We start from the raw sequence: 12,931 nt of genomic DNA, 5'->3' as shown, positions 1-12,931 counted from the left end.
TCTATCTTTAACGCTTCCTGTTGGTTAGAGGAGCCGGCTTGAAAATGGTCGTGTTTCCTGGCGGGCGGCACGGCGGGCCCCGCGGCGCGTCCTCACCGGCCCTGCCCGCCGCCCCACGCGCGCCGCCGGCAGCCTGCGCGCCCCCCGGCCCGGCCCGGCCCGGCCACTGCCCCGGCGGGGAGCGCTCCCACGGCCGCGGCCAGAGCGGGAGGCTGAGGGGAAGGAGTGAAAGGAAGAGTAACAGCTCGGGCATTTCCCCCTGCGGGAGGGCCCGCAGGTGGCGGGGAGACAATAGCGCGGCCCCGGCCCCGCCGCCCCCGCCCCACGGGCCGCCCCGCACGGCAGGTGCGGCCGGTGCTCAGCGGTTTCTCCCCCTCGGCCCCCGCTCCGCAGCCTCGCCCCGGCCCCGTAGCAGGGACCGGGGGGCGCCCCGGGAGGTGCTGGGCCCCGGCCCCCTCCTCCCCGCCCCGCACCGAGAGAGATTTCGTTGATTTTCGGCTGCCCGGGCAGGCCGATCCCCCGCGCCATCGAAAGCCGCTCCCCGCCGCTGCCCTGGGCACCGCTTTAGCTGTGGGTGTCCGGAGGAACGGACCTGGGACCCCCCAGCCACCCCCGCCGCTCCCCCTGCCCCTGCCTGCAGCCTCTGGCAATGTGGGGAGGGGGTCAGACGCGTCCCGTCGCCTCGCAAGCGCCGCAAACGTATCAAATAAACCCCCCCCGTGTCCCGCACCCGCCCGCCTCCCCGTCCTCCCGCACCCGCTCCGCTTGCACGGCGGCGTCGGCGAGGGCAAGGGCGTCCCCGTCCCCCCGGGCCCGCAGCCCGCCGCGGCCGCGCCGAGCACCAGCCCCGACGGGGCGGGCAGCCGCTCCCGGGCCCCGAGCCCCGCCGGCTGCCCCGCACTGCTCTGGAGCGACCGAGGGTCCCTTCCCCAGGCCCCTCTCCTCCAGGCTCGGCCCTCAGCTCCGCTCACATCCCAATTTTCCCGAGGGCGAGGGGTGCCGGCTCGGTACCCGCTGCATTCCCCGTCCCCCAGCATCCCTCAGCTCGGCAGGGATGCTTGGCCTCCCCCGCCCCAGCAAGGGAGGTGAGACAGGGAGCTCGCCCCAGTTAAGCCCTTCAGTGAAAATACACAGTGTGGGGGGAGGAAGGCTGGGGCTGGGGCCACTTCTCTCCAAAACATCTCCTCTCGATGTGCTTTATTTACCTCCTCTTGTCCCAAAGCAACCCACACCCCTCTCTCTCAGTATCTCCAACAATTTATTTTGGCTCATTAAATTTAATTAAGAACGGAGTAGGTGTTCCATATTTAATAAGAAAAAAAAAACCAACAAAAAAACAAAACAAAACAAAACAAAAAAAAAACCCAACCAAAAAAAAAGGGGCATAATAACCTCCAAGAGGACTAAAATAAAGAATTGCTATTCAGATGCGGGCAGCCACAGTGCAATTTTTTATTACTTTTTTTTTTTTTTTTTTTTTTTTTTTTGCAGTGTCTTTTTAAGAGCATCTAAGCACACACACATAAAAAGCTAGAAGGCATGCATTCCGGAGTTATTCCTATGCATATCCCTGCAATAATTTTCCGCTTTCCTTCGATAAAATTGCCAAATAATAATGAATCATTTCATAAATAATGGGTTTAGAAGCTTATCAGGGCAGGCGGGCCACTGCTGGGGTTTTATCTCTCTCGGCCACATTGCAGTAGTGTTCCGCTCTCCATACTAAATAGGAAACTGGACGTGATGTGGAATTAGAGCCTACCCAGCTGAAGCCACCCAACACTTACTACAAATATAGCCGCGATGCGTAGGCCACAAAATGGCTCCACTCACTTTTCCCAATGAAAAGCAAATGGTGAGTAGAGCGGGATCCGGCCCTGCAGCGGGCCGGGCGCTGGCTGGAGCGGGCCGGGGCTCCGGGGGGGCTGGGGGGCACCCAGGGCTGCTCGAGGGGCTTCTGCCCCATGTAAGAGGCAGGCAAGGGGGGGGAAAACCCAGTCTTTACAGCGGTTGGATTTTAATTATTTAATTTTTTTTGGTGAGGTGTGGGGGAGGAGTAGGACACGCTTTCCCTTTTGAAACTGGGGGGTGCGCCCCCCACCCCGGACCCCCGAGGGGGCGGGTGGGACCGGCCGCGGGGGAGCGGGGGGCGAAGCGCCCACCGGGCCCGGCTTCCCCCAACCCCTGCCGGGGGGCACCAGCACCCGGCCGACGGCCAGGGCCGGGTCGCTTGTTCCAGGGGGGACCTTCCCCACCCCACCCCCCCCCGGCCCCGGCTGCCCCCCGCCCCAGCCGCGCTGGGGCCGTTTCCCTACAAAGGGCCGGTGGAGAGGTGCGTTTCTGGGCTGGAAATTTCCTGCCGATCCGCTGCTGGAAAACAAAAGGATTTTGCGGAGCAGAAACCAGCGGGCGGGGATTTAATGCCCCCCCCCCTCCCATTTTTCTAAACGAAATCACCCCCTCAAATGAAGGCAAAATACTGCGGGTATTTTTGCGGTTTTGTGTATTTCGTTTTTAACGAAAGCGGGAGAAAAAGCCATCGGGATTACTTCGTTTTCTACGAAGGGGAAAAATCTTATTTTTTATGATTTCTTTGCCGGGGGTGGGGGTGGGGGGGCCCGTCCTCGCCTTCCTGTTGATCCGCGGCGGGGAGCGGGCTCACCCCACCGCCGGCCCGGCCCCGGCCGTCGCGGCACCTCGGGCGGGAGCGCTGCCTGTACCGGCCCCGTTAGGAATTAAATTTGCTCCATTAGGAATTACATTTTCCAACCGGGCGTGGGAGAAACGCCGCGGCCGCTCCTTGCGAGCCCAACGGGAGAAAAACAACTCCGTCTCCGGCCCCGTCTGGGATTTCCTCCCGGGGAGACCGGGCTTGCGATGTGTCCAAAAAACCGCCCAATACGCCCCAAATATAAGGCGCTTTTTTTTTTTAATTCTTTTTTGATGTATTTACTGTTTTCCATGCCAGGCCGTGGCCCTGTGTGCGAGGCGGCGGCTCCCGGTTGCGCGGCGGGGGGGGCCCGGGGGGGGGCCGGCGGTCCCCTATAACTGGGGCCGCCCCGGGGTGCCGTCCCCTCCTTCCCTCTCCCCTGTCCCCCTCTCCCCACCGATCTCTAGCAATCCGGGCCCACGAGATCCACCCTCTCTCTCTTTTTTTTTTTTTTTTTTTTTTTCCTCCCCCCCTTCTCTTCCTCCCAGGATTTAGCAGTTTTATCCCGATGCGGGTGTCCTTCCTCTCTGTAAAGTCGTAAGTACCTTGAGGTGGGAGGAGTAAATTCAGCCTGACACTGAGAGCGCTTTTGTTGAAACAGGAGAGACTTGCGGTGTCCCTACTTAAATATGACACATGTGAGTAATCTCTTCCTATACAATATCGGAATAAGCAATTAGATTTTTCTTTCTAGAGGGCTGGTGGGGAGGGGGCTGGAGGGAAGGCAGAGAGCTTGTGCTTTGGGTTGCGTGGTTGGTTTTTTTGTTGGTTTTTTTTTTTTTTTTTTTTAACCAGAGAGATGGTGAGATATGGCCCCCCAAATGGGTTTCCTCTCGCAATTCATCCCAGCAGAAACAAAAAAAAAAAAATTATAAAAAAATACCCAAGGCAAAGGAGGGAGAAGGATGGGGAGGAGACCCGGTGTGTGGCAGCTCTATGTCCGGCCAAGTCTCTTATTTATGGGGGGGGGACACGACACCAAACCCGAAGGAGGCGGGTGTAGGAGAAACAGCATGGCAATAATAGCGATATCGCTGCCTGCCCTAGGCGCGAGGTGCCCTGTCGCGACAGTATTCGTTCTATGGCAGCAGCAGGGGGACAATGATGGTGTACGGCCGCGGACGGAGGGCTGCTCCGCGTCGGGCCCCTTCCTCCTTCCTGCGGTAGCGACTGCGCGGGGGCACTGACTCCGCTACGGGCTGCTTTAACCCCCTCTCCCCCAAAAAGTACTTTCAGGTGTATTTCACTATTTCAAAAATAATAATAAAAAATAAAAATGGGAGGAGAGGCTGAGGCTGCTGCCGGAAGGCCGGGCCGCGGTGGGGCTGGCTCCGTGGGACCCCCAAAACGCGGAGACATCCTCCAAGCGGGGGGCTGAGCCTCCTCCCGCCTGCCCGCAATCGGGCCGCACCGTTCCGCAGCCTCGGCTGGCCGAGCGCCCCTCGCTGCACCAGACGCCCGCGCTGTGCCCCCCCCCCACCCGCCCGCCGCGTAGCCGCGCACATCGCCGCCGGGCCCCGCTGCGCGGCTGCGGAGCGAGGGGGGGGGTCCGGCCTGGCCGCCCCCCTGCGCGGTGCGTCGTGCGGGGCCGGGGCGCTGCGCGGCGTTACAGCGCCGCACCGTTCCGCGAGGCTCCGTGACGTCACGGCAGGGCCGGGGCGCTCCGTGACGTCACAGCACGGCTCAGCGGCGTGGCCCCGCGGACCCCCGGCCCCTCTCGCAGGGGTGACGGGGCCGTCCCGCCCGCAAACTCCAGCTGATTTGGGGTGATTAATGCCTCCCCCTCCCCCCTCTTGCCCCCCATTTTTCGCCTGTGAGGCCCGAGCCCCAGCCGACCCCCCCGTCGGGGCGGTGCCCAGGGCGGGTACCCCCCCACCCTGCTCCAGCCGGGGCCGCCCCTCACCGCTGCCTCTCTCCGCAGGACGATGGACAGGCCGCCCGCCCCGCCGCCCCCCAGTGACCCCCCGCGATGCCCGCCCCCCACGGCGGCACGACTCGGAAGCGGAGACCACGAGCGAGCCGGAGAGCAGCCGCGGGGGCATGGAGGCGCCGGCGGACCCCCAGCTGCTGCTCAACGGGGCGTCCAAGGAGGCGGGCCGGCCCTCCCCCGGGCCCCCCGCCGCCCCCGTGCCTGTCATCGAGCTGGTGCGCCGGGGGGGCTCCCTGGACATAAAAAGCCGGGAGGCGGCGGGGGAGGCGATGCAGAGAGCGCCGGGCGCCGAGCCGTGCCGCGCCGCTGAGGCCGCCTGCGAGGCCCGCATGGTGCAGCTGAGCCCCCCCGCGCTCCCGCTGCAGCCCCCCGGCAGGGCCATGCTCTACAACCTGGGCCAGCCGCTGGCCACCATCAACAGGTCCGTGTCTCCCCCCCCTCCCAGCCCACCCCCGGCGGGGGTCCCTCGGAGCGGCTCTCCGACGGGTGCCGCACTGGGCAGCGGGGCTCGGTGCCGGGGAGGGAGAAGGAGGGGGGTGTGGGTGGGCAGCACCATCCTTTGCTCCGCGCGGGGCTCGGCGCTTAGTCATCGCGGGTTTGCATGCAACTTTGCAAAGGAAGAAAGGGGGAAAAAATAACCAGAAACGAAAAACTGTCGTTCCTAGGAAAAAAAAAAAAATGCACGGCAGAAATGCCGGGCAGAGCAGAGGGGGGCCGTCGGTAACCGCGCTGTTTGTTGAGAGCCGGTTTAGAGCCAGGGAGCTGCCCGGGCTCCCGCTGTCCTCCAAGTCCCGCAAAAATCAGCGCCAGGGACGGGACCCGCTCGGGCAGGGCGGAGCGCAGCCCCCGTGTGCGGCGACCGACCCCCGCGCCCCGCCGCTATCGCCTCTGCGGGGGGGGCTGCGCTGCGGGGCCGGGCTGGGGGTAACGGGGAGGGGGGCGGGTGTCTCCCGGCAGCCGCCAGCCGGGCTGTCCCACGCCGGGCAGCCGTGCTGCGCTGCGTGTCACCGGGCGGGAGCGTGTCGTGTGTCGCCGCACGACCCCGGGCTCGGCTTCGTGCTGAGCCCTGAGCCGCCCCCGAGGGGACGGAGCGGGGGGAGGCGGGGGTATCCTCACGGCCCCTCTCTGCTTCCCGTTTGCAGCGGGTTTTTCGGCGAGCCCGACACCTTCTCCATGTACGGCAGCAACCGGGTGAAGAGGAGACCCTCTCCCTACGAGATGGAGATCACCGACGGTGAGAGCGCTTCGCCCCTGCGCCGGCTCTCGGGCGGTGTGTGTGTGGGTTCCCCGTGTGCTGGAAGAGGGCGAGTTGCTTCACGGTGCCACGTGCTGGGATTAGACCCCCAAATCGTACAAGGCGAACGGGGTGGCGGGGCAGCTTCCCCCCCCCCCCCGCCGAAGGCTCAGCAATGCTCAGACCTGTCCCGCCTGGCGCCCAGCAGCGTGCTCGGCGGATTTGCCTTCACGCAGCAAAGCAGTTCAGCGTATGGTTAATTACATCCCTGTTCTGCAAATTGCTTAGAGATTAAATCCGAAGGAAGCCACTAAATTTAAGTCTTTGTTGAAGTGCGGAGGCTGGATCAGGGCCATTGCAGTGACACTGTGTAAACCCTTCCAGCCAGGTCGCGATGCAGAGCCAGCCGTGGGCAGAAAGGTCCAACCTGCCTTTAAAGCGTCTAGAAACAAAGAGCTAAATTCTGTGCTGAGCTCTGCAGGGTCCCCCCGCGATGGTGGCCGGTCCCCGTGCCAGCTTGCCCGCACCTTGGTGCGGTACACATCCACAGAAACACCCCGCGCCTGGGTTGTGGCACAGCCTGGGAGGGTGGCAGCCTAGTGCCCGAGCAGGGACCCCAGGTGCGGGCATCCCCGGGGACTGGCAGGGGGATTTCAAAGAAAGGAAGGCCAGGAGCAGGAGGGCCGCATCCTGCTGCCTGCTCCCTGGCACCGGCCTGTGCTGCCCGCGCAAAGGCGCGTTCACCCGAGCGGTTTGCACGTGGAGGGCTGACAGGTTTATCTGCAGAGTTAACAGCCCCTACAAATGAGATCCATTGAAATGTGGTTTTTTCTTCACCATCGTGAACGCTGTATTGCAGTTGCTGGACAATTAATTTTCCTCCTTTCGAGCTAGCTGTCCCTTTCCCTCTACCCAGCTAATCTAAAATCAGATCAAATCATAATCCACATCGCTCTAAAATAATACAGCCCAAAATGACGGGCTCAGGGCATTATCTGCGTTCATCAGTCACTCTCTCCCGCTCCCTGCCCTCCTCCGTCTGCCTGCTCCTTTCAGACTGCGGCCCCGTGGGGCAGGGGCTGTCTCAGCCCCCGACACAAGAAGGTCTTTTTGTCTGGGTTTCGATTCAGAGGCTTAGTGGTTACGGTGAAAAGTCCATCAAATCAGTGTCTGACTAAAGCTTTTGACTTGCTATTAAATTCGATATTAAGGATTACAGAGATACTTGGTTATAACCAGGTTTTTGGATACGTGCTATAGTGCAGGTGTATAGATTGGGCCCGATCCTGCAGGTTCTCACTCATGCGAATTTCTGAGGCTGGGCTCAGAATTTTTTTGGAAAGAATAGGTACCGATGATGCTGTCTAAACAGGAGCAATTTTAGGGATGTGCATCCCCTGCTGAGGCGTCTGTGTGGTCTGCTGGGCTTTGCTCGTTGCTCTGATGGTCACCTGCTGGATGACACCCACGGCACACCGGAGCATCGCTCCTGCTGGTCCTCAGGCCTCGGGAGGTGCAGAAGGGCATGAGAGTTTTGCTGGGCACCTGGTGTTTGCTTTCCGCTGTAAGGAAACGAGCAGGGATTTTTTGCAGCTATTCCTTTATCCATCTTGGGGAAAGTTTGGTACATCGAGTATCTTAAAAAATAGATATGAATGGAGATAAAAACATAAAACAGTATCTGCAGGGGTATTCTGGAACTTTGGAAGCTCAGCTTTTTATTAGTTTTCCTCAGATCTCAAATTACAATTAAGAAAGCATTGGTCGATCCCTTGGAACAAAATTCAGGCAAAAATTCTCAGCCGACTGCTTGAATTAATTACGAGGCAAGTTTCTTTATGAGAAATAAACCTATTCTATCATAACACAGCTACAGGGCTTTTTTTAAATTTCTCCATTGCTTGACATGTTTTGGCCAAATCCTAATCTCTTTCTGAAATATATGTTTAATTCGGTTGTTGCAGGAATCAAAAATCTGCGGGGTGTCAGGATTTGTGTAATATACTGGAGCTTGGTTTGGGTGCCCCTGGATGAAAATGAACAGGTCTTTTTTTCTGATTTCTGACCTATTTATGAATAGACGTCTTTCAGTCAGCAACTTTCAGTGAGCATAGACACATATTTGAAACCTGTGAAGACTGGAAATCTCTTGAGTTCTTTTTTTTTTTTTTTTTTTTTTTTTTTGTGAATGGTATCCAAGGAGTTTTTTTGTCATACTCTTATGGGAGTAAAATGGTTTTACGTTGCATCTCCTTCTGAATTCAAGGCTAGTTGCTTTGTCTTGTCCAAAGAAAGCATTTAGGTGTTGAAATTGTATTATTGTAGTAGGTTGTAGCACATACCCACTGCGTTATTAGGACTGCTGGGTAGCCTGGTTGTTGAGGTCCCCTTGATCCCCACCACCTTCCCCATGACCCCGTGGAGCAGGCTGTGCACATCAGGGACAAGAAACCTTCCCTTTCCATGAGCTCTTGCATATTAAGTCTTATGAAGGACATTTATGTGTTGTTTGGGAGTGGAAAATTGGCTCTATTAAAGCATCAGACTGGGATCTTAGAGGTCAGAGATGAGTTTGTCATTCTGACATCCTCCAGCTTATCCCAGGGGCTCTTTGTGATTTTGGGGGACTCCCTGCTCCTGAGCACGCTTCAAGAAGTGAGTTGTATGGCTGCTTGCATGCTGGAGAAGCTGGTAGCGTTAATCTGGCTGCTTGGGCATGTGTCCCCATGCAAACCCTGTGGTGGGCTTATTTCGCGTGATGTGCTGGACCGAAGGACCTCTGTTTCCACTGAAGGGAGAAAAATGTGATGGTGTTGAATCGGCTGGAATGTGGGATTTCTCTTCTTGTGTCGTGCCAGATGGCATCTGTCAAGGTGCAGCCTGACTGGGATGCCTCCAAAATCACATCTGTTCAGCTGCTCTGCCACAGTCAAAGCAGCCAAGAGTTTTGCTATGTAAGGATAACGACGACCAAGTGCCCCCTGGGATGCTGGTTTCACTGGGTGATGGCAGAGCTATGGCTTAAACTGCTCACCATGGCCAGGGACTTGCTCCCACCGGGCGGGAGCAGTTAGGCAAGTGTCTGAGAGGGGAGGCTACAGGGGAGAGATGGTGTGGATGGGAATATCCACAGCCTGTCCGGTGGGTTACGACTCACCGATGTGTTACCTAGCAGTCTTTGCTTCATACTTTTTGAAGATTTTCACTGTCTGTGATGCTTCCCATCCTATGGGGGTTTCTGCCATGGCATTCTCCCAGACTTTCATGAGGCTGACATGTGGAGACACCAACAGTGTCTCCTGGAGGTGAGGATGGAAAGGATGAAATTATAAAAGCATCTTATTATAGCATCTCCTTGCATGAACTGGTTTCCATGGACCCAAGGATCTGCGGTCCTGATTTACCCCATTGCTGCTCCGGTGGCACAGTACTTTTGGGTGGACATGCTTTTGGGACTCTTCTAGCGCAGAGACAATGTCTTGCTTGTGCCAAGAGGAGTTACCCTCATGATCTGAAAGGGGAATCGGTGAGTTTTGTGCATCCGTCCTGTGTAATGCCCCATCAGAAATATGGCTGTGAAATTAGAAATACGGCTGTGAAATTACAGGGATTTAACTGGAGTTCACGTGTAACTGAGCCAAATGGACACCTCTAGCAATTTAGTGTCAGGTAGGGAGCCTTTGCCCTGCGTCACTGAGGTGCAGAGAGAGCAGGCAGTCCTCAGCCCAGCTCTGAAACTGCCTCATCTTCCACCTGTGATCACCCTTCCAGCAAGGACGCTGCTTTCACTCTGTGGGTCACATTGCTGCCTCTCCTCATTGCTATGGGGTGAATCCTGCCACCCCGATTCATACAAACCATCCAGAGGGCTAGCGGCAATCCTATGATCTCTGTCAGCTTGGAATCCCGCCTACATCAGGGAGGATCTCTGAATCTTTGAGTTGTCAAAGCCTCTGCTCAAGCTAATTTCCTCCTCTCCCGATGACATGTCCTTAAGATTTTTTGGGGGATAGAAAATAAAACCATCTAGTGAGATAAACTTTTAACAGAACCTTTGTTGCAGAGATACCCTAAAAATATAGCAGCCTGCTGCACGTGTGTCATGGTCTAAGCCTTCCTCCTTGGAGAGAGGTAAATTTAGGCATCTCAGGAGACATCTAAAAAGACACAACTCCATTTTTCCCTTCCGCTAGATTGAACAGAAGTTATGGCTACCTCAGCTCATCAGGTTAGCTTCTAGTTAGCTGTTGTGCTAATGTCACTGAAGTAAGTTGGTTAATTTGGGAAATGGTGACCTATTCAGCAAAGTAATAAATGACCTGCTATGCCCTGTTCCTAATTCTGCCTGGTTGCAATTGCAGGTCCTCATACGAAAGTGGTTCGTCGCATTTTTACCAATAGCCGGGAGAGGTGGAGACAGCAGAATGTCAACGGAGCCTTTGCAGAGCTTCGCAAGCTCATCCCCACCCACCCGCCTGACAAAAAACTGAGCAAGAATGAGATTTTGCGCCTGGCTATGAAATACATCAACTTCCTGGCCAAGCTGCTCAATGACCAGGAGGAAGAAGGAAACCAAAGGGGCAAAGTGAACAAAGACTCTGGGATAGTCCAGGAAGACCTCCTGCAGGACATGTTGTCTCCTAACTCTAGCTGTGGAAGTTCTTTAGACGGAGCGGCGAGCCCGGACAGCTTCACGGAAGAGCACGAAACACTAGATTCAAAGCACACGCGGAGCCTGCACCATGCCATTCTCCCCGTAGAAGGCAACGCGCAGCGGTGATGACCTTCAGCGTCGCTCCCGAAGCACCGAGGGGGGAGGCGAGACCCGAGCGTGTGGATGCTGGAACTTGTGCCCGTGGGATTTGTGACTCTGCCTTTCTGCGGGGGCTCGGGCTCCCTGTCCTCCCCAGCCCAGGATGGAGCGGCTGGCGCGTTGGCTGAGGACAAGACCAAACCAGATGGACATTCGGTATTTAGGTACGTGATCGTACAAAGAAGAAAAGCATTGAAGTCATCTTCATTGTACATACTGCTCATGATGTGACTCTGCGGAGAGGAAGGAGATGCGGCCAGCACCTCTTCAGCGTTTCGAGGGTTTTCACACCGTTCGACCACCATCGCTTTTTAAACAGCTGCCTGGTTGAAATGTGAAACTCCTCTTTCACTGCTGGTGGAGGCCATGGAGGCCACCGACGCTTTCCAGCTCCATGTGGTGCTGGAGACTGCTGAAACCCACCAGCGCTGCAGCATTTCTCCAGCCTGTGGCATATACAACGGGTCTGAGCAGGAGCTGGGGCCACGTGTTCCTGTTGTCTGAGAGCTTTTGACTGTATCTTTTTAAAGAGGTGAAAAAAACACCCTCAGCAAAAGAACTATTAAAAGCATTAAGACTATTTCTTTTTCTCTCCTTTTTTTTTTTTTCTTTCTTCTTTTTTCCCCCCCTTTTCTTTCTTTCCCTTCTACCTAACTTTGGATTTTTGGGGTTGTTGTATTTATGACGTGGGATTACTTCTGTTTAACGCTGTCATGCAGTATCCACTGAATGAAAAGGTACATAGGTGTTTTCTGCTGGCCTCCCAGTCTGCTGGTAATGCCCAGCAGGTGAGCTTCAAGCCTATTGTGGTCTCCTAGAGTTTCCCCAGCAGTTTCTGTAGGGCCAGAGCTTCTCTCAAGGAAGATGAATTTCAGAATTGGTAAGGGGGAAAAAAAAATAATTTGCTAGTGAAGCATCCCCTTGGACTGGGGATTTTTAAGTTCAAAAAGCGACAAAAAGGCAAAAGGAGTCGATGATGCATCAACAGTGCGCATGTACATAGGGTTATAAAAGGGTTTTAATGGTATGCTTCGAATTTTTTGGTTTTATTGTGTGGAAATGGTGGTGGTTCAGCTGTGCCAATGTCTGTAAGCTGGACTGCAGCCCTGGATTTATTCTGGCATTAGGAAGGTCCTCGCCTGCCCGAGGCTGGTAGGAGCCCACAGCCTCCCCCAGTCTTGAGAGGAAGCACTAGAAGGAGCAGTGGGGTCAGCTCCGTTCCCCAGGGCTGGGATTGCTGCAAAGCTGATGTCTGCTCCTGAGCTGACCCTCTGGTCCCGGCTGCCTCCCTGGGAGGGTGTTTGGGAACAGAAGGGCTGGGGAGCAGGAGGCTGAGAGCTGAGGACCACACTGTGCCATCACCGCTGTATCAGGCCCGTCTCTCACCCATCGCCTGATGGAGCAATTCCCCCAAGCCCATCCCTGACTCTGCAGAGATGTCAAGGCACAGAAATCTCTACCGTGCTACAGTAAAAAAAAAAAAAAAACCCAAACCAAAACACTGACAAACATCCTTTGGAAGGGAAAGAGTCTTTTGAGCAGGGACAACTTCCACTGCACTCATTCCTTTCCGGGGGTGCTGAGGTACAAGGAAACACAGAGTATCTGGACAGGCGTCTGCAAGCCCGTCCAGGCTGAATTCAGAGCCCCATCATTTCTGTCCCCGCTTGGTTTTAATGCCTCTTTGTAAATAATAGGTGGGAGGCTGGCACGTGGGTTGGCACATTAGTTGCCTGGGAAGGGGTCCTGGCCCAGGCAAGAGTTCCCAGCATAGATCCCAAATCCTCTGAAACCACCAACCTCCCCCATCTTAAATTGGAGAAAAGGAGGAAAACTCCTTCCCCAGTCTGGACTGCCTGTGCATAGGGGGTTTGCTAAAGAGGGTTACCTGCATGGCTGGGCCTGGGGAGAGGTGCTGGCGGGTGATGGAGTGATGCTGGGGAAAGGGTTTGGGCTGCTGCCAGCACCTGGGGTAGGAGAGGTGGGCGGCGGGGACCCTTCGGGAACAGGGGGATATGCTGTTCACACAGGCAAAAGCCGTTCTTGGTTTTCAGCATTCGAAATAACCCTGGGGTGGGGTAGGTGGGGGTTTTACACCCTTTTTATTAAACTATTGCAAGAAGAAATCACCAACACTCAGAAATCCCTTATTCCCCACAGGTTTATTTTTTTTTTTTTTTAATTTTCGGTAGCTGAACAGTTGGGAAAATGGTACAACCTTGGTGGCACCCCCTAACACCCCCA

General features: G+C 56.1%; 1 protein-coding gene across 1 annotated transcript; it reads left to right on the top strand.

The window, feature by feature from the left end:
• The first annotated feature begins 1,680 nt into the window (after positions 1-1,680).
• On the top strand, positions 1,681-11,714 carry TAL1 (TAL bHLH transcription factor 1, erythroid differentiation factor). Its single transcript, XM_040610549.1, has 5 exons — positions 1,681-1,855; positions 3,199-3,348; positions 4,632-5,061; positions 5,783-5,874; positions 10,236-11,714. The coding sequence occupies exons 3-5, from the start codon at positions 4,751-4,753 to the stop codon at positions 10,652-10,654; spliced, it is 822 nt and encodes a 273-aa protein (XP_040466483.1). The 5' UTR covers positions 1,681-1,855; positions 3,199-3,348; positions 4,632-4,750; the 3' UTR covers positions 10,655-11,714.
• The last annotated feature ends 1,217 nt before the right edge of the window (positions 11,715-12,931 follow it).

This window comes from Falco naumanni, chromosome 11, assembly GCF_017639655.2.
Source record: "Falco naumanni isolate bFalNau1 chromosome 11, bFalNau1.pat, whole genome shotgun sequence".
In the NCBI taxonomy this organism is placed as follows: domain Eukaryota; kingdom Metazoa; phylum Chordata; class Aves; order Falconiformes; family Falconidae; genus Falco; species Falco naumanni.
Note: the sequence above shows the minus strand (reverse complement) of the source record. Positions and strands in the feature narration are given on the sequence as shown.